Here is a 27,986-nt window from a genome sequence, read left to right on the forward strand (position 1 = left end):
ACGTTTAATATACGCGCGCATCGGCGTGTGCGTGAGTGGTTTATTCTGACGGATTTACCACCCCCAATCCGACGCTGTCGTCACACGCATTTTCCGACACGACTTTCGTAAAGCACGCCATCCCCGCCGTTCATAATTCTGTCTCGTCGTCATCGGCGGGCATACCGGGTCGGCGGGGGTTGCGCCTCCTAACCTACCTCAGGCTGCAATGCCGAACGTATAGTCATATAGTGAGTAGGTATATTATTTGTTTCGAAAATATATATCGTATCCGATACAGCCCATTTGCTCCAAAATAAAAAAGGTATCTTTATTTTGACAGCCCGTTGCGCCAAATTTACCTGCGTAAACATTTTACATTAACGACTTGGTTAATTCATATATTATTTAAAATACGTCGTGTCTGTAACGTATAATAAAGTTATTTTTATAAGTCTAGATTTTGAATAATTATGCATTATCAATTGTTAAACTGCTAAAATGTTAATTAATATTATCAATAAGTTAGATGACTCTGTCAGGAACACTTTATAAAATAAAAAAATAAATATATAGTTAGTAAAATATAATATTATATGGTAAATCATAAGTTAATTATACTTAATGTTTATTAGTGCAGTAAATCACATATTGCACGAATGCCAGCATATACTAATATTTTTTATGTATCGAAATCAAATTTTGAACGAATAGTTTTTGATTAAGATTTGTATTATAATATTAAGAATAGTATATCTTAAAAATGAGTCAACAAAAATATCAAATATATTTCGAAAATACTCAGACAATTATTGTAAATTATAAAATGTTAATAGATTATAATTTATATTAATTAGTAATTATTATTATTATTAGGTACCTTCCCGTATATTATCATGGTCCTATTATTTTTAGTAGAAAAAGATAACGCTAAAACTAATCGTTAAATTTTAATTTAAATGCACGAATATTTTTATATTAATTAAATAATAGAAAATATGATGCTTAGGTATACAAATTCCAAAATCAAAATTAAGTTAATGCATTGTTAAAGGATAGAAGAGAATGAACATGCTTGGTGAGTTAACTTGATTATATATATACTCAAATTACGTACACATAGAAGAAATTTACAACAGCAAATCGTATTATTATATTCACATATGAATATGTCGTATACAAAATATTTTAATGAGCCGAGCCGCAGCGGCCGTGGATAAATTTGTTGTGGTTTTGTGTAATGGAATATATTATTATTGGTATTATTAAAAATGTACACGCGTTCTTTCCTTTAAGGTGATGCTATTTTATTATAATTTTTGCTTTTTTACCTATTACATTAAATTATTATTCAATGACGTATAACCTTCAAATTTAAACTACAACTTAGCTGGTATTTATTTGTGTAAAAAAAAATTTCACTGACGTTAAATAATAAATCGGAATACACTTTGTTTATCAATATTTGCACTACTTGGCATTTTAATTTTTTTTCAATAATTTATGCCGTACCCAATAAAACACTCGGATAATGATATTTATGTATTAAACTAAATATTTTAAAATATTAAATTACGCATTCTATAACATAATACTAACACTTATGTTGTATATACCATTTATTATTTGTCACAAAGAATACCGCTGACTATCTGACTACATACCTATTATTTATAACAATTATTGCATAATTATTATTAACATAATAATATGATACACAAATATAGTTGTTGTATTAAAATTAATTTGCAAAAAGTCGCTGTCCAATAGAAGTGAATTGAATAAAACAGAGCTGACTTCCTCATATTAATAATATTATATTAAATATACCTAAAAAGATTTTTACAGTTTAAATATAAAACGTTATTGAAAAAATACAGGAATAATACATTTTATTTTACCGCTAAAAAAATGGTAAAATGTATTTTTAAAGCATAAAATAAATCCATTAGATCATAAAATAATAACAGAAGATAATTCCCGGAAGAGGAACAGATATACTATATTTTATTTTTATTTTTAGAGAATTATGCACGGTGTAAAATTAAATACAAAACATAAACGCGAGTTTCGATAAACTCCAGACTAAAATCGAGTTCAATTCGTAGAAATATGTTTTCAAATAATGAAAACACCAATATCAAATTTAATTATTTTATAACTAAAAGTTAATTCGTGGAATGGCATCGTGTTGTATTTCAGAAACTTTAAGTTATAACTATGCAATATTGTTAACAATGTATATTATATTAAAATGAATTATCATTATCTTATAAGAATACAGCAGTCTGTAAATTTAAAATTATTTTCATTCATTTAAATTATTTACCGTTATTAAGTTAAATTACAAGATCTGTACTTTTAAGATATCATCATTTTGATTTGATTTTATACACACAACCTCAGAAATAATAAAATTAAAAATTTGAAATTGATAAATATATTTTACTATATTTTTTCCGACAAGATATAAAAAATAAATAAAGTAATACTTTATTTAATAAAAAAGTACAAGTATCTACACACTACTTTTATTCAAAAAAGTATAACGATTTTTATGAGCGCAGTTTTATCATTTTGAAAAAAATTATATTTTTATTGAACGGGGCTTAAAAATAAAACCATAAAACAAAAAATATATAATGATTTTAATTGCAATAAAAATTATACAGAGTAACTTATGAAAATAAAAAAAAATTAAAATACTATAAGATAGCCAATAAATTTTATATTACGTATGTATAATTTATAATATATATAAACAATTATATTTTTTTCGTTACTTATTGTAACCTATGTATAAAACTTAGGTTTAACTGTATAAACTTCTTATTATAACCAAAAAAATGTATCAAAATATTTAAGAAAAGATAAAATATAATATGGAACCAACAAAGTAAATAAAACTGCTCAATATTGATACACATTTTATTATGGTGATTACTGATTACACTGTTTTAAAACTTGAAGACGTTAAGTGCGATCGTATAGGATTCTAAGAACACTTTGAATCGAAACAAATATACCCAAGTATATTATATACTTCGCAACGAACAAATTAGACCATGAATTATTCCTCATTGATAATAATAATAAAATAATCGTACATAAAATGACGACTTGGTGCACAGTCATTTTGCATTATACTATAATGTCTATATATTATTAAATACTAAATAGTATGATATTATATACGATGTACGTTGGAAATTTCATGTGGATCTTACACAGCCTCCCAACGAGAAACCAACCGACGCGCGCGCGGACGGTTTAAAAATAATACTCGATCAAAACTTGGCTGGCGTCCCATTTGCACGTGCTGCGGTTATATAAAAGCGGCAACTTTGAATATAGTGTACAGCGCGCGCACCGGAGGAGACGGGTTAAAATATTATATACACACTTACTATATTATATTTTATATTTATATACATAGCAAACGATTTAACTTTGTTTTCTTTTGTCCGTCACCGTAGTCGCGGCCCACGCGAGGTCCAACGCCTACAACGACGACGACATCGGGGCAAACAAACAAGCACAAAAAAACCACTATTATCATTATATTTATATTATTATTATTATTATATTCTCTAAGGGAGGCGAACCCTTTTTTTTTGTGGGCGCACCTATCCACCCATTGTCCGCGCGTCTAGAAAACTATAGACGATGAGAAGAAAAGAGATTTTCGACAAACACACTGCACGACACGTACGCGACCTACCTATGCATAAATGGCTGTATATATTATATTCAGGACATTTAGGTACTCTAGACTCTAGTACATTATGTACTTATACTGACCAATTGTGCTAATGATAATTTCCATTTAATTGAACACGCTTTAATATATAAAACAGGCGGCTATATATGGCGTGCCTTAACGACCTGCACATGTTATTACTAATCCGAATAAACAGAAATGCGTAAATGTCCTAAGGAAATTATAACAATGAGTTTTAAAACGAGTGTCGATGTTAAGGAACGAGTATAGTAATAAAATATGTTATACAGGACGATTCATCATGCATGCTCGCCACCGTTGTTTTCTCTAACATTGAAATCATTGAAATTATAATTTGTAAAAATTTTAAATAGGTATACTTATAAAAACTAGGTTTTTAAATACTTATATATTTTTATACCATTTATGTCAGTATGGCACCAACTAAATTTTTTCTAAATTCTCTCTAACACCTTTAGCAAAGTATAAAAAAAGTAATGCATCCAAATTGAAATCCAAATGAAAGATTTATGCGTTAATTAAGTAATTTTTGTGTACTAATAGTACCATGATAACAGGGTCTATATAGAGTATTCAAATTAATTATCTATCAATAGGTATTTTATAATTTATAAAAATTGGAAGTTGTATATTCAATATTACATCTATTTTATATTTGTATATAACCATTGTAAACATTAAATTTTAAGTATGCTTGCAGATAATAATCACTCTGTATATAGTATATATATATAATATTATTTAATTATTATATCGTGTTTAGACACGAGTTTCGAAAACCAGCGAGGAAATCGTGTTTTGAGGTCGGTCTGAAACGATGATAGTATTATATAATTTATTAAACGCGCTAAATTTAATTAAATTAATTCAAAACAAATTCGTGACGAGCGGCGAGCGTCAACCGTCGTACTCGTATGAGCAATATTAAATGGATGACGATGATTATGAAGATAATGATTATCTTTATGCCCACTGTTCTAACGTTATTAAAAACATAAATAAATAATAACATATAATATTATGTCGACCTACTCATTATTATATGTGCATACCCAGGCAACTTTTTCCAATAGAACACTTAAATTGTTAACCCAAAATCACGATATACCACATATAATAAATAAATTAAAATTATAAAATATATTAGGTAAATACATATATAATGTACGAAATACTTATATTAAACATATTACTTAAGTACATAATAAAAAAAATTTAGTATTGATAAGGTCGTGTCGTATATGGGGTTGATATTACAAAGAAATATGAACATAGAACACAATAACAAATTATTAAACGAGCGAGTCATCTAAAAAGATTTACGGGGGTACTAGGACGACTCACCTCCTACAACAAATATGTACATATTATTTATTATACCATTTATTATTAATAAATGTGTATACTGTATATACTGTAATACTGTGTATGCATAATATTAAAATGAACAGATCAACGATCGATAATAGAATTATGCTTTAAAAAATTAATCAGCTATTTTTCCATATTGTTTTTCATTAGAAATTTGAAGACCTAATAATTAGTATAGGTATAGTATAGGTATACCTATTTGTTGAAAATAAAATATTGAAAGCACATAATAGAGCGAAATATATTTGAAACCTTAAACAAAATATCAAGGTAGATAAACGCGATAATGTTTACAAAAGTTATTCAATAAAGTTTAAATATAATTTTAAATTTATTGAAGATAGCTTGGATGTAAATTTTAAACTTTTACTACCTATTATAAAACTTTGAAATTGTAATACTTCTAAATCGTGTTTATAACTAAAATGTGCACGTACGTGCATTGTAATAATTATTTCAAGGCACACCAGAACAAATTTTATTGATTAATAATATTATATTACAGGTACATACAGATAGATATTATTACTGGAAAATTACAATTACGTTTCATAGAATAATAAAAAGGGTATAGCTGGATTTCGTACATCTATATTATATACACGCACACAAAAAACATTATGATTTATAATTGACGCTCTATATAATCGAGGGCTATATAAACGAACAATATATCGTGAACGGATATTGATAAATGATAAATGTATGTTCAATATAATAAATAATAATGTTAGATGATTGCCGCATGCGCGTAAATATTTGTTTTAATTTTTTAAATTGTTATCATATTTTGAGCGTACGTTACAGTACTTATATAATAATAATACAATTCGTAAAGCTCTGTACTTAAAATAGATATATAATAAGTAATAAATTAATAACTATTATACGGAATACAAAATCTTATGTTGACGCCTGATACTATAATAGTATAAAAATAAGTGTAAATAAAAGTCGTTCGGATACAAGAGTAGGCGTGTCGTGCGTACTTTGCCTTGAATGAAAAATATAAAAATCACGAACGAAATGATAATAAAAATTTAAAAATTACACATATTATAATGTTTCAGCCAAAAATGACCGAGGAAAAAACGATGAGACTATACGTGATGACGCCATGAATGAACGGCGAGGGCGGCGAATGAAAATAGTTTCGGCAAAAAGTCGTCACTCCGGGAGGATCGGAGCCAACAACGAGGAGAACGTGTGCCAAATCGTATAATTAACTTGACCAGCGGGAAGACGAAGCAGCAGGCCCACAATGTATTACACACGCACACATTAAAACATTAAAACGTATCAAGAGTCTCGGGGAAGACCAAAAATATTACAATCATTGTTTTTGGCACTCGAGAAAAAAAAGCTTACGTTAACGCAACAAGAAAAACCTATTTCCGAGCTGAAAAAATGTTTTATACGTATATGAAACGCAACGCGTCCGGCAAGATTAACGTTTTGGGTAAAAAAATAAATGCAAATATTAAATTTACAATATACCAAAGTGATCAAACTGAATACTATATATTTATATATATATATATATATATATATGTGAGCTGTTGTATATTTCAGTGACACAATCATTATATCATTATTATCATTAACATTACAATATTATTGTGATACGCATTTATTATGCGAATATCAGAATTTTTATTAACTAAAAATATACACTTGTATATATTATATTAGTTAAGTGACGCGTTAATAATAAAAAATAAAAATCGAATTTCGACAGATCGACACATTATTTCAAATTTGATAAATAAGAATATTAAAAATATAACAAACGTGGTTCAAATTAATATTATAATACTGTTTTAGGGTCGAAGCATTCTCCTTCCAACAGAAAATCGTCGTTAAGGATAGTATAGGCGATAAACATCTGAAATTATAAAGGGTAAATACCGTATACGTGAACTGGTTGTTCCCTCGATAATAATCAAAATAAATTGTCGAAACCAGGGTTTGGGTCGAAGAGGAAATGGGAACTGGTTAGAAATGTAATACTACCAATAAAGTATATAATATTATATACATAATTGTACGCGAGTTGAAATTAATATTATTATTATTATTATATTATTATGCATCTTAAAATTATGTGTAATGCCTGGATCACCACTACCTTTCGCCATCAGAGTACGTATACGTATATACATTTCAAACAAGGACCTAAAATAACGACCACAACGCAGTAACAATATGATAATAATGATAGTGTATTATGTATACGACGAAGAATAAGATGGCGGCCGACGGAAGCTTTTAACCGTAGTAAATATCTCACCACGTGCGGAAGATGCTGAAAGTGTGAGCTGCAGGTACCTATATAAGAATAAGAAATGTCTACATATTATAATCACTCATGGGTCTCAAGTCCCTCTCGATTAACGCGACCTACATAATAATCGCTATTAATACCTAAATTGGCATTCCGATTTGCATACGATTACAACACCACTGTATTATAATATATGCCTATAGCTTTTACTACCGCTCCGCTCTGCCTCAATTCGAATTTATCAAAACCAGTGCGTACGCCGAAGACACTGCTTCGGAATATAATGCGTAAAATTTACATAATGTGTGTTGTATACATGTATATTACAATATAATATACATATATACGGTTACGCCCCGCGGAGAACCAGCCAAAGCTACACGGTCTCTTGAATTCGTGCGGGCCGCCTTCCTCTTCGCAGACCGTTATACGTACGGTGTCGCCGCAATCCGACCACCGCTGGCACAGTTTTAATAAACAAACACATAAAACGACGTTCGCAACAAGTTCAACATAATATTATATACTATATTATAATATTATGTATATGTGTACTCGAGGGGCAAATACTATCGAGATACATAATATATATATATGTTTGTGTGTAATGTATGTATTATCGAGTTTAATTTCCGGAACAATATACAAATAATGTTTTGCCATCGCATTCGGAAGTGAAATGACTGTTTATCGTATTGTCGAGAATTAAATTCTTAATTTCATAATCTTTTTACTAGCGCGTCTATTATTATTTATTATATATACTGTTGTAATACGACACACGTTAATCGTATCATATTATTAGATTGAGAAATAAAGCCCCTGCCAAAGTAGAAAACACCGTAGTATCTACAGGTACCTATATATCATGTGTGATCATAGGTATATAATATGATAATTGATATAAATACAAAACACTCACGAGCGAACGCGTTTTGAGACGAATTTATACTCAGGCTATAATTCCTACAGTTTACAATAAAATCAAAATTATTTATTCTAATAATTATTATATAATATATATTTTATGCTATTTTATCTGCAATAAAGCGGTTTACTGAAATACGTCCAAGTAGCACGTCGTGCGCAATAGAAAGGAAAACTTTACGATGCAATGTAGTTTAATACACTATACGTGATAAATTGCTACTTATTAACCCACATATATTATATTTATTTTATTTTATTCATTTATTGCATTTTAATTATTAAAATGCAATAAAGTAAAATAATACGATATCAATTATTAATATCGTATAATTAACGGGGTGATAGTAAGATCCACCAATTTACCTATTTTTTATCTAAATTTAATTGGTATTGACTTTTGATCTGTATAATAAATAAATATTAATACTTATAAATATGTAACTCATTACATCATATTATAACTATGGATCTATTTAATGTTGTCGACAATATTTTCGTATTTATCTTACAAAGATTTTTTTTATTACAAGTACATCACATATATTATCTTAAACGTAATAGCAGTCATGAATCACTCTGTATATACAACGTTTAAATACAACCACGCCTCATACATTAACCTAACTTCGCTGGCAATAGCACATTTACATGATTTGTATACACACACACACACACACACACACACACAATAGCCATTCATTCTGTATGCGGTACGTCTATTCTTTCTTTCGTTCATATTATTATTATTGTATATATATATACATAATAAGCGCGGGGCGACGGGAGGTGGTCATAGATTTGAATACGGTCATATGCAGAACGGCGGCGAAACCTGCAGTACTTTTAGCCGACCTGCTGCAAAGACGCTTAAACAAGATATTCAATCCTAGAAATGCTAAAAAAACAAAATGATAACAATAATAATAATAATATTGCTTCCTCTCGATAACGTCCCTCTGTCTGCACACACACACACACACACACACACACCACGCGTGCGCGATATATGCGTCGGGCAACAATGATAAACAAGCTACAGTCCCGCTGACGATGCTGTTCGTCAAACCAGTTTGTCCACTATTCTCTCGGGATGATAATAATATTGTATGCTTATTATTCTTTCCCCGTAGTGCCCTAGCTAGAGACAACCGCCAACGATGAGACGGACTAAAGTGATTATAATAATAATAACAACAATATAACAATATTAATAATATATTCTCTTCCTATATAGTCTCGATACATTGTACACGCATATATAGTCGACGACTGTACGAGGCACGTGTCGCCTACGTCTTCGCGAGGTGGGCACGGAAAAACGTTCAGAAATCGAGAATGGCGGAAATGTTACTGGAAAATAATTTAAACAAATCCGCGAGCTTTCATGACGACATCGGCATAGCCGAACTCACTCACTATAATTCTAATCGCGACGGTCTATCACATTAGTTAAGATTTCCTCGACATGATTTTTCGGTCGATCGACGTCGACGAGTAATAAAAATCACACGACGACGCACTCGACATTATACTACATGTTAACAACCCCGCGGGTACCGAACTCGTAGAGACTGTATTCGTACGGACTGTCGTCAACTCTTCACCGTCGTGTGTGTTGTCCCGGGATCGTGAGAAAGCAAAAGGATACTATACGTATATAATATTTTAATTTACGTTTTGTTGTCGCGCGCGTGAGTGTGTGTACGAGTTCGAGTGTGTGTGTGTAAAATACGAAATGTAGGCGGTGTACAGGTGTCGTCCGGAACGAAAACCGGTTTGGCGTCCACAATGGATCGGCGGTGTTTTTTTTTCAGGTAACTTGTAACTCGCGACGTTGCCACATGTACCGGTCGCAGTCGCTGCCACAGCCACGTCGGTTCGTCCCTTGGTCAGACGAACCATAATAGTGAAATGGTAATAATAACTATTTTTATTATTATAATAATTATTATTATTATTATTGTCATCATCGTGATGGTTATAGTACACGTCGTATACGAGATCCGCTTCGACACGTCATTTCATATGCCTACCTGCCCGAGAACTGCGCGACAAATGGACTGCATGAAAAACGGTCTCTTGTTTACACGGTCGTAAAAACGTCTCCATCCATTCATCGGACGGACGCCGAGGCGTGGCGGCGGCGTATCACCGAAAATGTTAACCACACTACACACGTCGTACACGGACCTATATATGTGTAATATACTATTATTTACATCACTATATACTCCGCTACAACCGCGATACGCAGTACAGGACGTTCCGATGATAATGTATATTTTAAAATGCCCGAAATTGGACCGAAATCGACTTGTTGGTGCGGGGGTGGTGGTTGTTTGTTACCGTTTTCCAGGAAATGACGAATACGGATAATGAAGCGTGTGGCGCATGTCTCTCATCGTTTAATATATATATTATATAATGTATTTACCAGATTCGATCGCGTTTCACGTTGTATTATATTACGTTACCTTTCAAATCCCATAACACGGAGGAAGGACGCGTTCCGCGAAACAATAATCAGACTTCTACTGCAGTGACCGTATTATTCAATCCACAATGATTTGAATACGTTTGTTCACATCAAATATTATTATTATCTATTCGAAAAATATGAACGCATCGACAGTATGCATAATAATTGCAGCGCTGCAGTTCGTATTGTACGAAAATATTACATGTTTCACTATATATGTTTGGACAATTTGGTAAGTACAAATTTCTAACAAGAAATGAGCTCGTAACGATTGTCGATTACACATATAGTCAGAAAACTCGACGATTGCCCAAAACAATATGGTTCAGAGTGGTTAGTTACCATTCTTTGTACAGATTTCGAACTGCACAACCACGAATAAGTAATATTTTTATATCACTGTACATTATATTTTATTATCCAGTGCATAAAAATGTATACGTTCTAGTATATTATTTTTTTTTTCGTCTGACCAATAATACCTATTATGTCGTGATTAAAACGAGTCGTCGTTTCACCACATCTGAAATCCTCTCGACAACAACGATATTGGTCATGTTGAACTCATTTTTTTGTTACAATTTACTAACCTAATCTATACCAGACACACCATCACCATCTACCCACTCACCTGTATCTAGTATAGGTGTTTCTTAAATATTATTTATGGGTCTGCTTATTTCGCTCTCGCGAATAGCGGAATAGAATAATAATAATAATATAGTGACCTGCACAGCGTTGCCCGTGGCAGTGCATTGTCGAGCACGCCGAAACGGAAAACGATTATGGGCAGAATACAATACTGCAGATATTATTTTATTGCATAAAGCGTGATTTCGGATTTCGAGACAATTTTCGTTTACCCATGTGCCGAAGACCTTTTTAATATAAAAATAGGGACGGCGCTAAGCCGATATCAATGGACAACAACGCGTCGAGATGTGTGTTTGTCTATATATGTGTGCATTATACATTTATCGTATCGTTATAGTATATTATAAGGTCCCCCATTGAACACGCCCGGCCCGTTCCGAGAAATACGTCTTTCTGTGTATAAATGAGTGTGCGTGCTGCAAGCGCGATCATATACCTATACAGTTCTGGGCGACTCTATACGGTGTGATTCATCGTGCGCACCTGCACCTCTACCGGCCGTGCCACGGACCCATCGTCATCATATTATAACGTGTAATATATTATAAACTCATAACCTTACGATGACGGGTTCGACGGGGCTCCTCCGAACCTAGACACGTACGTGTTTATAGACGGTCGCCGTTTGTTAAAAGAGCGAAAATAATATAAATAATATAACATTATATTGTACATAGCCACTATAGGAGGTACGTGTATTTCAGAAATACATGGGCGATCATTGTTAACTGATGCACACTGCTACTATATACAATAATAAAAATAATACCATATAGTTGTAATCTAAAAGGCACAGCAGATCGGCTACAACTATACGGTGGAGTTCCATTTTTGTGCGGGAAAAAAAGAAAATTATTTGTAGTCACAAAATTTTATCCCGCCGTGATGCGATAATCGTTTTTTTCGATTTAAAATTAATAACACGTTTTCATCTTCACACAGCATCATGGACAAACGCATGTAATCCTGCACCCCGTTGGTGTATAACATATTAAATGCGATGTCTTTAAAAATTATATTCGACCGCATTCCGACGGAAAAAATATTCTGTATAGGCATAATGTACATTAATATAGTAATATTAATATTTTAAATACTCATCATAATATAGTAACGACACGTTGATGTGCACTGCAGTAAACGCTACAAAATAATTATTATTTGATGAAAACAACGCGTTCTCGGCAAAAAGTGGAAAGAATCAATGATGAATATTATAATAATAATTTTTTATTTTTATTATTAATATATAGGTACTTGTACTGTACGAAAATGTTTATTACAGAAAGGTATGTGCTATGTGCATACATACTTCAAAATAAAATACATTCATTGCTCCGCTCAGAGACTAAATAAAAAAACGAATATTCAAAAGTTGAATTCGTTTGTTGTACCTACGACGAATATAATATTATATCGCGATAATATTTATAACATAACAGTAGTTTTTTTTCGTTAAACATTATTTTCTAAAAAAAAAAATAAATTTGTGTTGTTGTTATGCGTATGTATCCGAAATTGTTTGAAATTTGAAAAATAACTTTTAATTTTAAGAGCAAATAAAAATTCAAACACCGTGCCGGCATATGAATAGTGTATCTACACATATAATGTTCGTACCCAACAATAAGTACAATATATTATATTTTGCAATTTACAATTGTATTATATGTGTAATATGCAAATACGGAGGTTGGGCAATGAATCATCGCGGGATTCGATAAATCTTAAACCGTATTAAATCTTTTTTATTTGGCGTTTTACGTAAACATTAAAATACACAATATTATAATATTGTATGATATAATACGTGTATATACTAGCTGTTTTTATGTTCGCAGCAGAATGCAGTCTGGTCCACGATCCAAAGTATGTACATCATTATATATTTTAAACTTGACTATTTCGCGGTTGTATGCAAACTAAAAGAATGGATGTAAGTGCAATCAATATACCTTTACACATAGGGCGGTACCTCATAATACAATGACAAAGTTAAAATATGATGCATATCGCGTTAAAAATACAAACACCAACACAATTATTCCACGGCGCTTATTATAATATATTATTATGTAACATACAAAAATTGCAATAAGACACCGCGCAGATAGTAGACATATAACTAATCACAAAATGTATACCTCTAAGATAATATGTTGGATTAGATATATAAAAATAATATAATATATATTATATATTGTTGCGTCGTCGAACCGAAAATAACGAGAATTGTCACACGCACGACATAATATTTGACTGCATAACGTATAATACGCGTATGCGATATTTTACACGGCAAAACGAGCCTGTGTCATATTCGTAACAATAATGTCAATGATGATGATGATGATGCGGACGAGGTCATTGGACGTAAGAAGTCGAATGTGTTGACCTTACATCGTGTCCAATCATGTGCTGTCTGCACAAAATATTATATATAAATATGTATTATTATTATACATGTTATGAGAGCGCGTGTATAAACCAAGTTCCTAAATATTATATCTCCTAAGACTATATTCTTTTTTTTTTCTGTTTCAAAACATACCTGGGGACGTCATGCTATCTTCCTCCGACAACGGGTACATCTGAGAAGCTGGCTCATGTACATATAACCCTTTTTGTACTTGTATTACGCCGTTGGCAAACGCGTGACGATTTAGCTGGATGCTACGAACGGGCTGAGATGAGGCCAAACGAAAACATAAAAAAAAAATAAAAAAAAAATGAAAAATAAAACAAAAACAAAAATGTGAATAAAAGTAGAACAGGAAAGTTTTATGACAAATAAAAACAAAGAGAAGAGAAAAATAATCGAAAAACTAAAACGCACGAGTTTTATCTAAAAAAAAACTAAAATAGGTACATATGTATATTGTATACATCATGAAGTCCAACAAGCACTTCACAAAAAGGTCTGTTTGTTGTATTAATATTTGTGAATTCCACCTTTCATAATTAAATGTCTTGGTATTTAAGTTAAACAGGTATAAATAAGTAAAGTAATGTAGTGTTTCAGAAAATAATGATTACGTACGCCTATTGCTATGTGTAATACAAAATTATTATGAGTGCAGGTACGGCGATTATTAAATTAAAGATGTTTAATGAATAATTTGTAAAATAGATTTACTAAAAAAATGTGCAGGTAACACGATAAATTGGCTATAAAAAAAAATAGACCCTGTGTGTTATATAATAGTTTTTTTTTTTTGACTACAGTTTAACCGTGGAAATATCTTTGCCGAGGCTCTGTGCGCAGCAACTTAATAAAAACAAAATGTTGCTCTCGATTCTCGAAATATCAAAATTGAATTATAGAAAAATGAAAATCGCATTATTATTATTGCTATGTTGTATTTGTGTTGCGTAAAATAAGCGCCCCGCTATACTCTTTAAAAGAAAACCTAATACCTTAAAAATATAATATTATACTAAAAAAGTAATCGGCTTTTAGACGAAAACTACTTTATTATATTTTAAGTAGTAGAATGAAAAAAAAGAAAAGATTTGACTGACACGAAAATTATAAAGAAATTAAAATAATTGTACAAAGAACATTATTCTATAACGTTTTTTTTTTGTTGCGCGTTATTCTTGTGTCTTTGAACACAAAGGGTTTATTTTGTATTTATTAAACCGTAATTTTTTCTTCTTCAAAAATTATTTACTTAACAATTAATATTTAATAATAATAACAATGTTTTCTCTGGTTTTCTAACAAAGCAACTACCTACTCAAATGTAGAAAGGTCAGGTATTACTATTCAACATTTTTATTTGGTAAAATATAATTTTATTTATTATCACTGTCGTCACGGGTTATTACAAAATCACTTGTGATATGTACAATTATTGAAGAACTCAACGATTCACGTAAAATAAACACTGTTGGCGGCTCTATAAACGACATCGTTGATATTATAATAATATAGCACTGAATTTTTTTTTTAATCAAATTCACATATTCAACTGGTCAAAACAACAATGGGATTACATTTGTCGGCCAACGTGAAATTTATGGGTTCACACGGTTCTCGTATAGAAACGAGCTGGCGATTAGCTTCCAGACGAGACGGCATTTTTTTAAATATTTTTTATACTCTGCCGCTGCTATTGCTCAAACGCACAACTATTCTTAGATGTGTGTTAAATAATAAGGACGCAATAATTTTCATTTCTCGATCTACTCGAATGAAGAAAAAAAAATAATAATAATGAAACGAAAAAAACCTCCATTCTGAGTCTTTTCCCCTGGAACGACAACAAGATTATTGTCATCGGATGAAACAAAAACTGCATTCTGCCGATCGCCATTGAGGCGACGGCAAAAATACTACGAATACTTTTAGCTGTATACTATATACTTACACTGCAAGTATTTACCGCATTATTCGTATAAAACCGGTTTCACATTTTATTAAATTATCGTTATAAATTTATAGCCGTTTATTCGGTATATATTATAAACACACATTTATATAATATATTGTCTGTCTTACTAAATAGATTACAAATTTGTATGACGCTATCACCACCATATAATATATCGACTGGTAAAAGGCAAAAGGTGCCAAGAGGTAGTTCTCTTTACTTTTTAGAAAAATAAAATCAAAATGTGTGTAGGTAAATACGTTGCTTGTCCCCAAAATAAAAAATTAAATACTTCATTCTTAATAATGGACAATGGTCAGAGGGACACTTGATGTGTGTAGGGGTACAAAAGCTTAAGCTGTCGGTCATCCTGTTTACTACCCTTGCCATTTAGCCCTTAATTATCGTTTATCCCCTTTTACCTTTTATTAATCGATAAATAATATTATAATTTATAATATACCCGTAAAAGCATTATAAATTTTAATTAGAAAAAATAAATCTCATCGTTGTTGCTGTAGCATCGAGAAAAACATGACTTTATTAAATAATATTAAAAACTTGCCAAAATAAAAAAAATATATCATAAACAACCACGCGCGTTATTAAAAGTTACTGTGATTATAAAGGGGGAAAAGCGAAAAGCCAAAGGCTATAATTATATATATATATATATATATCATACATAACTATCGCTGGATTTTTTTAAACTTTAATCATGGTTTGAAATTAAAAAATAAATATTTTGATCCATTGTTTTATTATATATAGTATTTATAAATGATACATATATGATGTACACGTCATAGACCTAATATGATTTACGGAAAAAAAAGGTACCAAAATATTTATTTTGGTTAAGTTGTACTTTGTATTTTACTATTTTTGTAATTCGATAAAACTAGTTAAGTAAGTATATAATGTAAAATGCCGGTAGCCCGTACTTTTATGAAGTAAATCTGTCATACCCAACTAACATTATTTATTATGAATTTCGTCCATATAAGTATCCAAATATTTAAAAATTTATTTAAAAAATTAATATTCTTGTGGATGAAGCAAAATTGGCTTTATGAAAGTCGTAAGAGAATCGAGTAGCAAAAAAAAAAGTCTAGGACAAATTTGGTGTATTAGATTTTTAATATCCATTAATCATAATAGAAGAAAAATAATTGATTAAATTGATTTAATTTTAATTTCATATACTATTGAGTTTATCTATAAATTAATAAAGTATATTATACCAACTATATTACTTTTTACAATGTTTTTTTATTAGAACTTTTTGCTTAAATTGACTAATCTATTTATATTTTATATTACCTGTATGAATGGTTTAAAATTTTAAGAGCTAATAGTCTTCATTTGAATTTGATCGGATTTCATTTTTTAAACGAATTTATGATACAATATTTTTAACATAATTTTCTTTATTCAACAGTCAACGTCATCATTTTTTTTCTTATACTAACTTTTTTTTTACACATACATTATAATATGTAAGCGGAGAAGATATTTACTATAAAAAAAAAATATTTATTAACATTATCGCGATATTATTATGACTGATATGTAAGCCCATATATATGGTGAATTATACACACACTGTACAGCACAAACGAGTCTATTGAAGTTTAATTGATATGCAATCATCGTTGCCTCATACGACAAAGAGCACAATCGCGGCTATATCATATTGTGAACATATAGCTTATAGGTAAATAATAATATTACTATAGAGGTAATAACATTTTCGCAATATATAAGCTTATATTATTTTTATTAGCACTTAATATCATATTGTCGATTATCCATAATCAGTATTATAGGCATATTGTCATATCAGCATATCGCTATGTATATATATTACATGTATTGGACCCTGCAGCAATATCACGGATAATAGTGTATAATACTGTCATCGATTTACCGTTCGATGTAATCGAACTGTGATCAAGACCTAGGTTAGTCGAGAAAAAAAGATCATTAATACAGCTCGTTAAAACAATTAGGATTATACGTGACATCCATTTTTTTCTTCGACTTAAATAATACGATTTCATTAAACAACTAAAGAAAAAAAATAACGGCTTTACCACAAGTCTTTAGTTATATTATTATATTTATATAGGTATATATATAATATTACTGAAGCTCCGTAGCGTCGATTGTACAATATTATTATGTAGTTTAATGGTTTAAATCGCAAACCTATACAAAATAATGATATACTTTATCGTATAAAAATGTAATTATATACGGCATACGCATCTGAGTATATACCTGTATGTAATTTGACGATAATCGATTTGTTTAGGAAACAAATTGCAATACCGCATCAGCGTTTACGATTGCGAAATTGTACACTTCAGTGAAAATGTTTCTCTACAGAGACTAGACGACCTGTCACCTGTAGCTGTAAAGAATCATAGAAGTTTCGACGTATCGGAAAGAATAAAAGTATCCTATAGGGGTAAATGTATTATCTATATAATATAATATATGAAGGTACAGAAATGTAATACGTTCGATTTACCTTTGGAGTTTTATCTTGTTCGAATGATTAATTAATCAATTAATCAATGAATGACTCCTCATAATTTCTGCTTTCTGACGACGAAATTCCAAACACTGGTGTGGGAAAGGATGCAGAAAAAATCGCGGTACGGCTGCACAAATATAATGTAGATAATACCTATGATTATCATAGAGCTTTTTAAAATCAAACTAATACACTCAATGTACATTTTATAGAAGTAGACGAGTGTATAATATATAAATTAACTTTATAGACGTATCCCGTTTAACCAAACTCTTCTCATAGCGCTGTAATTCGACCAAATAAAAAAACGAAGAATAACACCGCGTTATCTGTTCAAGCCGTCTATATAATAATAATATTATTATAATGATATTGTTTTATATTATATTATGTACACGCAAAAAAGAAATTGAAAAACAGAACAAAATCATATACAATATTATTATTTATAACATAGATTGATTGTGGAAAACGCGATTATGTAGGCGCCAAACGTAATATTATACTATTGTACATATTTTATTATTACCATAATATAATATATATTTCATATTATAATAGGGTATACCTTATATTATGCACTGTACATTACGCACCTATATGGCTATATATTTATTATGGGTGAACGCGTGATATTATTATAATACATATTAGCTGCGGCTCTACTTGCTATGCGCAAGTGTAATATTACACGGTGGGAAAATAAATATTTGTACGCACAGCCGACTGCAGACTTACGATTAATAATAATAAGATAGTCGTTTTCTCATCAAAAAGGACGATATTAATAATATAATATTCAGTATTTTAAGTGAAATATCATCATTACCCATATAATACCTATTATTATTTACTACTAAAATAAGTATATTATTTTGAGGTTTTGAGTACTTTTGGTTTTAACAGTTAAGCAATAGTAATAATAATAATAATGCGTGTTTTACTTGTAATGTTCTCAGTAATTCGTATCCTATGTCATCGTCATCGACGTCCATAATACTATATAATACTATGGTGGCGCCGAAAAAAAACTGGATCGGTTTGACCTTGAACGGGATTTACAAAATGTAATAATGGTCTCTCCTTGTCTCCATTATAAGTGCATATATGAACCGTCGCCGCCTCTGTATTGATTTCTCTTCAATCGGTTTTGCGGGCACATGATTAAAAAAAAAAATTTTCACTATTTTATCCACCAATAATGAACGGCCGGCCTCGAATAATAAGTCGACTCTTTGAAACGATTAAACAATGGAGTCGTTTTGATCTCGCACATATCACAACGGTAAATACTACAATATTGTACACAGTTCTTGACAAGTGTATAAGGAAATTATGAAATCAGTGGCGACGGCGACGATCAAATTAAAATTTAATTTCAAAACGAACGTTCTTACAACATATTCCAATGCAAAAAGTCATTATAATTTTTAACAATAAACGATTTACCGCACTTGATAGCAACGTATAATAGTAAGTATATAGAATAAGAAACAGTCGAATACTGTAGCGGAACGAAAACGTCGTTATAAAGATAATATTATTTCTGTGGTAGCGTTGGAACACGACGCATTTTATATGAACATGTATGATATGAAATATCTATATAATATCGACGTTTAAAATGTGTTTAACACTTATTATGTATGAGCTGACGTCGATTTACAAAAATAAATAATAAATAATATTATAGGTATACAAAAACTGTTCGGACCACAACAATAATATAACCATAATTATAGAAATAATAATTTATATTTTAACGAGCTTTCACGTGAAAAACTACGACAGACGATGGACTTCCCAAAAATCCCCGCTGCCGCACGACGGAACACGACACGAAGTTTTGCTTGCGGCGGCGAGTGCGATACGAAAACGAATGGTGTCGATCGTTATAACAGCACTCGGCTATGGTACACAGAGGCCTATGATATTTTATATTATATATTGTATATATATATATATATATATAACGTAATAAAACAACGCGAAAATACATGTCACCGATAAGAGGCAAATACCTGAACAACAGTCATTGGATACCGAGCGCGGAGCCCACACGATCTGCACATAATAATAATATAATATATAGGTTATACGCAGGAATTATGACGTCTTCGGTATTACTACTGCGATTATACGACACACGCAGCGACGTGATATTTAATGCATTTTATTTTCGTTCGTTATTCGTTGCTAACACATTATATTATAATACGAGACTAATAACATACGTACGTATATATGCATATATAGGTATTAATATTAAACTATATCGTACGAGTTTTTATTACTACACGTACATAATATATTTGAGGTATTTTAAATTTTAAAACACGATTCGTGCAGAGTTGTACAATGTACACGCAGTACATAGCTATATATAGTGTCTAATATCGATGACTGTGTTCGTAATTTTGTATATGTATATATTTATCATATTATGTTGCTGGAAAATCGCAAGAGGACCGAAAATCAACCAAAAACTAAATAAAAGCCGTAGAAAATAATACAATTAGATCTCATGGGATTAATATAACGTGTGAACATAATAATAGTGTATAATGTGTACGATTACCGACGACCGCCGCACAAGCACGCGGGTAGTATTGCAACTGCTGCGGGTAGCGTATAGCGTTGGGCGTTGACTTTTAATCAATGTAAGGTTAAAACAATGTTTATTATACAAATAACGACCGGCAACAAACATTTCTAACACACACAAATATTAATAATAATAATAATAATGCAGTTAATAGATTTTATCGCGCGTATTTGAGCGAAGGACATTTTTATGTGAAAATATAAAAACGTGTGTAGGTACAATTTGAAATTGTTTGTATTACTTTACATTTTTTTTAAATTATATAATATTATGTAGCTATCGTGTTAAAAGTTATTTTTTTATTTGTCCTTGATAAACATTTATATTTTTAATACGACGTTATGACAACCCTATAAATAATAAGAATGAGAAATAAATAAATGGAATTTCAAGTAATACTGATGTTGATGTATATTATTAAAGTTTCGTGTGGTAAAAATAAAAAATGAAATAATTTGATTAGGGACCGCATTTAACAGAACGTTATTTTCAACGTAATAATAATTACTTTATTACATTGTGCTCCAGCATAAAAATTATGTTTATCCTCCTCGAAAATATATGAAAAAAAAGACCAATGCACAAGGAGCTCCTCTTTACTTCATAAATATTAAAAAATTATACGGGTCTTTCAAAGAAAAGAAAAAAAGAAAGAAGGAGGGTAGAAATCGTGGTTTTACACCTCGAAACGTGAGGAGTGGTTTTAAAGAGCAAAACGGTTGTTGGGGTGCGGGCGACGCCCATTCATAAATTCGGCACGTCATCATTCTTTTCGACTGCGAAGACGCAATATTATATATAATACGAGGGATGTACGGGTTTTTACTGGTATATATAAACATACGCATTATGTTATATAATTACGAAAACCGTATAGTCGAGTGCGAAATTTTAAGTCCCATTAGTTCTAAAACAACGCTCCCTCGACGCTGTGAACAAAATGATTATATATATATATAATAAATTATATTGTACTATACCGAGAGCCAGAGAAGATACGTGCCCGTCGACATTCGGCTACACTAAGCGTTTGACTTTTCGTTTTTATTCAGTGCGTTGGATATCATAATGAAATTTTAATAGATATACAATGGTGTATAAAATACAAAGTTGTTACATTGCGAGAGAAGAAGACAACATTTATTTTAACATCTACAACTTTAATGAATTTTTTTTAGATAATAGGAGGTACCTATATATTTAGTGTATATATATACTATAGTATCACATTAACGGTAGTGTATATTAAAACAATATCTGCTCGTTGGTTTCCTTATGTATTTATAGTTTTATACATATTATATACACCACGTTAAATTACCAACAGTAAAACAAAAACAGTCACCCAAAGTGGCCAAGTCACGATTCCTTCGCATACAGTGAAAAGAATTACACGGTCCGACGCACAATAATTGACCGCTTTGCCAATAAAAAATATATTAGAAAAAATACTCAAGGACGTTCTATATAAAACCGCAGTTAAGTTTCTGTAGTATAATACATATATTGTGTATATATGTACTTGAAGGCGTTTTGATGAAGACTGCACGCCGTATAGAGGAGAGCTTCACGCCAGGACCTTGGTCCAAAGAAGCAGTTATATTTATGATGCTGTTTTTTTTTCATATTTATTTTCTTTATGGTCCACCAATAGCCCATATTACATGGAAATATTCCAGATATTTACATTATTAACGCTTTAACCCTGCATTTAACACCGCTTCCGCGTGACATTATTTTGTATATCTATTATGATAATACTGTGCACATGGTGCATACTACTGACCAAATTATCGTATTCGAGGAAACACCACCAGTAAAAAAATTATTAAATTATGTCGAAGTCATAAGGATATTTATACCAGCTAATGGATCCGATCAGAAATTACTCTTGATGTTATGCGCACGCGCGTACGTATGTGTGTATATCGACTATATCAAACTTTCTAACGTATTATAATCATATTAAACAGTAGACAATATGGTGAACACGATATTATTAAAGTATACTACTAATTATGTTGCGTTTGAATATTTTAATCTATTATCGATGGGTGCGCATACATTTTGAGAATTACTCGTTCATACCCATATTTTTATTGAATCATTCTTTACTTTGAAAATATGAGTTCGTTTGTAAATATATTATGTTACCTATTGGAACTGTAATATACTGAAATATATTTTGCCAGAATTGTATTTTCTCAGAAACTTATATTCATGGAAAATATTTCGCATGTGTTTATAGATACTATCTCGACAAAATACATTTCAATTAAATACGATTCCAAAATAATATTTGCCAACGATTTAATTTCCAAATGCATACATAATTGACTAAATACTTTTCAAACGAAATACGTTTCCTAGTAAAATACTATACCGATGAAATACCTATATTTCTATATATATATATCAATATTACAAGGATATTAATATTATCCATATCATATCCAGATTAATATAATTTAAAAAATACATTTTGCGAATTTTTAAGTTCCAATATAATAAATAAGTCTTCCGTTTTTTCGTTATAGGGTCAATTTTCACACGCCATTATAACTCGTGGCCAACTTGGAAAATCAACGCTATAAGTGTACAATATTATGATAACGATCACACCACGGTCTGAAGAAAAACGGCATGACACCACGTGTATTACATGATTATTACTTCTCTATCTACCTTACAGGTGTTTTTTATTTGATCGACAATGCAATAAAAATTATAAAAAAAACAACGACACGGATCTTTTTGATCTCAAAAGGGTGATTATTGACGATCGGACAGAAAGCACTCGCGCGAATAAAATATTAACTTTTCGACGACCACTGTTATTACAGTTATAATTTGTTTGTCATACAATGACTTTTGAATGGTAACAATAAAGAGTGACTCTCGCCGATCTTTGATGAACGAAAATCATGATAATATTATATTACGACGGCACGAGCGTATGTTCAGTCGTTGAAGATAAGTGTATACTATATATATATATATACACCACATTACTACAACTAAACATACTTATAAATCCGTAAAAGGATTCTGTAAATCGAAACTAGTCCCGGTTGAATCCGTTATTATTGTATATAATATTATGTTTGTACAATGTGTATAATATAAAGGAGCACCCACTCGGTAGACATTATATGATTATTTCTCGTGTAAAAACATTGACGATAATCATTGAAAAACTGCCGGTTAGCCGCGGCGAAAATTAATACAACGACGCGATAATAATTAATCGTACAGAAATGTGAACCGAGACGGACGACACCAATGATGTCGTCGTACTACTATTGATAATATCGTTCGTCGGATAAGAACAAACAGTCGACTGCATGTAACCCCCAAGGAAGAATGGAACGGACGATGCGCGACTCTCCGCACACCGTATGACGATGGCCCTGGGAGGGACGCGAGCGCTGGCGTTATTCCCCGCTGTAAACATTCGACTTCCCACACACATAAACGGTGTATTTACGTTATTTATATATTTTTTCGTCCTATTTCGGACACGACGACGACGACGGTCTCTTTCCTCCTCGTCTGTCAGAACACCCTCTCACCAATTGTCTCTCTCAATTTCTCTCTCACTATAATAATAATAATAATAATAATCGCTGGACATTTCCGGGGTCCTTTTATCGTCATGGTAACGCGCCGCCGTCGTATATGCTTTGTCTGCTGTCACTGACCGTCCGCTTTAACTCGGGAGGCACGGTGGTATTAAAGCGCTTATATGGCCTTTGATAAACACGGTCCGATGGTTTTACTGTCGGAAAAGTGTCGCCGCCGTACAGTCCTTCTACATTGCACAGTCTTTCCACGCCGACGAGGAAGAGGCGCAGGTGGTGGGACGAGCCAACTTTACACTCTTAAACTGTACACACACACACGCACTACGTGCAAATACCCTTTGAGACGAGACGGCGGAGAGAAAGAGAATAAGAGAGAGACGACGAGAGAGCGGCAAAAGAGAAAACGGGATTTCGGGCGGAGAAATACAGAGGCGGGTACGCACACGCAGAGAAAAAGAGAGAGATAGAACGAGAGAGTTCCCTGCGTACCCGATGCGTTCCCGTTTTTCCGCATCGTCGGACGGACGGGCAATCCCTTTAGGCGACCACCTTACCGCCCATCAACAACTACCCCCGGGCGGGCACCGGGTCCGCCGTTTACTCGGGATTCCGTTCGCCTCACACCACTCTCCCTCGCGCCCCCCGATCGCCGTACGTGGGACTCACTCACCGACCACCACACGAGAAGCGGTGCGGCGCGCACAGCAGAGCGCGGACGACGGCGGGGCGAGACGGGACGACGACGACGGCGAGCGGAAGAGGTCTTTTGTTGTAAAACGCTATCGATCCGCACGGGGCTTTAAACGGCTTCTATATGAATACACACGCGGCGGCGGTATTAATGGTGTGGCTCCTCTTTCTTGTCGTCGCTGTCGCTGCGTCTTTGCGCGCAGGAATCGCAGGATTATCTCCGTAATCTTCGTTGTCGCACGGGGCGTCGGTGAGGGTGCGTAAATAATATTAACATTAATTATTATTATAATTATTATTATACGAGTGCACATGTCATTATGGTAGTCGAATTAATAATCGTTTCCTCTTTATAGCATATTATACGGATTATGAATGATATACAATTTCAGACCACGACGATTTGGTCTTTCGTGACTACTGACTAGCAAAGATACGACCGTAAATGTCCATTATTTTTGTGATACATTGATTATGATTATTATACTATGATGTTAAATACATAAACTCAGTTTTTGTATATGTCGTTTTATATACGCGTGTATTATACATTTATCATTTCACTACCTGCACTAGCTGCAGTGTCGTTTCGTCATCGTCGGGCGATGGAATTAATCTGACTTCGTCAATTTCCATTTCCCCGAAAATATAATTAACGCGACAACAGTGACAAGTCGTTTAGAAAATTTTGGAATTTTTAACACCACTTGCGTGTCATTATATTAGAATATTTTGAACGTTGCAGACAATGGTATATTTGAGAAATTCTAAACAGAATACGATAGTATGATTAGGTATGTGGGTGTTGTAATTGAGAGCCAGAAGACTGCGCAAGTACCTATATCATCTTTATACACCAATACAAAAAGACGTTCTTTACTTTGCGAAGAATTGTTAAGCTTCTTATAAAGTCGCTTGTAAAATATTTGTGCATGCATTTTTCGTACCTATAATAAAACAACAATCTCCTTTCAGTGTTGTAATAATTATTTCCAGTGCAACGGAAAAACGTGCTTAATTCTTAGATTGCAATCATATATTGTTCTTCAGAGCTGTACTATATTTGATATTTGCGACAAAACGATTTTGTTTTCTAAAATCACGTACGGTTTACGATGAATGCGCGCTAAAATTACATCGATCGAGCATCCAAAAATTAACAGCTGCTCGCGTTCGGAGATTATATTATAATAATTTACAAACGATATAGCCGGTCCCGCGCGCATATTTCGATTTCTACTGTACGTTTTTATAATGGGATTCAATCAACGAGAATTGAGGTTAATTCGGGCCAGACCTTATAGTAGCCTCTTGATGGTAACCCACATGAGTCATAGTTCGAGTCAAACGGCAATTTCTTTGGTAGACTGCGGGTCACGCGATCTAACGCACACTATAAATGCACGCGTAGAAAAACATCCATCTACATCTCGAAGAGAAGAAAAAAAATCAAACAGTGCTCTCTTTGGATTTAATTGCCGGTTCCAGTCCGGAACGAGTCTTCACGACAAACCGGTCGGGTCGGATGGACCGAGTAAAAAAGAAAAAAAAAAGCACATGCGTATCACACATACGATTATAATATTATACCGGCTGACGGCCAAGTTAGTTTTTCTAATTGTTATTGAAAGAAAATAACAATAACATTTTTTTAACGTGCTCCGTAATTACCTAATGATTCAATAATGTTTATAGCAGTAAGTTCTCCACCGACGTGTATTCGGGCTAGACGCATCAATTTATATATTATTGATTTTTTTATAACATCTGAATCTAAGATTTTAAGGCTATTAATTTAAATTATATGTAAATAATGTTTACAGAATAAATTTAGCTTAGATTAAGTTACGTTAAATAATTCAGTTTCCTTTAGGAAGTTAATGCTATTAATATTTGATCGAATATCATGGTTTTAATACTCTTCTAATTGTTTAGATGTACGAATATGTTGTTTATTTCTTGAGTCTTCGAATTTTTAACATTTAGTTTTAAGATGTAAATATGTAATTGACGGTATAATCCTTTCTACGTGCATGACTCAATTGCGAGTGAGTTGTTTTTAGTAAATATTATATTATTATAGCATAGGCAAAATATATTGTATTATACAACTTATACAAGATATTATGTTACGGTATCATAATATTAATATTGTCATGAATAGGTACTACACTACTACAATATATTGTATACACAGCAAAAGTCTCTGTAATTAATGTATGTAAATGTTTGTTACACGAATAATTCTTCCTACGCTTATTCGTTTGAAACAATGTTATTATTTCACGAAATCTGATAGTGAAAAATGAAAATGTTTCCACAGAAAAAGAAATAAAGTCATCGCCAGGCATAAAAAATAATATTCACTTTCATAATGATGTTGAAGAAATAACAAATAACCATTTTTAGCAACGACTTCATCGAAATGATTAATAACGGTTGGTGATTCTTTGTATCACCTTGTCAATTACACCTGTTGTACACACACATACACACACAAACACACTATAAAAATAATAACTTGTTACGCTATAAATCTATATAGCGTATTATATTATATATAGTGATTCTTTTATACACAAAAAAGATTTAACTTTTAAATCATAATCGGGTGGCTAAACCACCATTAAAAATCGCGCCGAATAACGAAATAAACAATGCAATGATAATATAAAAATAAATGCCGACATCATCATCACTATAATAAATAAGTTTCAGTTTTAACGAATTATTTGCGTAAAATAGATTCG

General features: G+C 31.9%; 1 protein-coding gene across 6 annotated transcripts in view; it reads right to left on the reverse strand.

The window, feature by feature from the left end:
* Nucleotides 1–27,986, reverse strand: part of LOC132918569 (transcriptional enhancer factor TEF-1) — a 76,842-nt gene that overhangs the window by 29,183 nt on the left and 19,673 nt on the right. For 2 of the 6 annotated variants that reach the window (XM_060979873.1, XM_060979872.1), the window contains exon 3: nt 13,991–14,123. The exons of 2 other annotated variants lie outside the window; for them this stretch is intronic. In XM_060979873.1, coding sequence (XP_060835856.1) covers nt 13,991–14,030 — 40 coding nt within the window. In that variant the 5' untranslated portion in view covers nt 14,031–14,123. Of the gene's footprint in view, nt 1–13,990; nt 14,124–19,301; nt 19,954–27,986 lie in introns of those variants that run through there. 2 more of the 6 variants (XM_060979871.1, XM_060979874.1) reach the window with 2 other exon arrangements.

The sequence above is a fragment of the Rhopalosiphum padi genome, chromosome 1 (genome assembly GCF_020882245.1).
Source record: "Rhopalosiphum padi isolate XX-2018 chromosome 1, ASM2088224v1, whole genome shotgun sequence".
In the NCBI taxonomy this organism is placed as follows: Eukaryota; Metazoa; Arthropoda; class Insecta; order Hemiptera; family Aphididae; genus Rhopalosiphum; species Rhopalosiphum padi.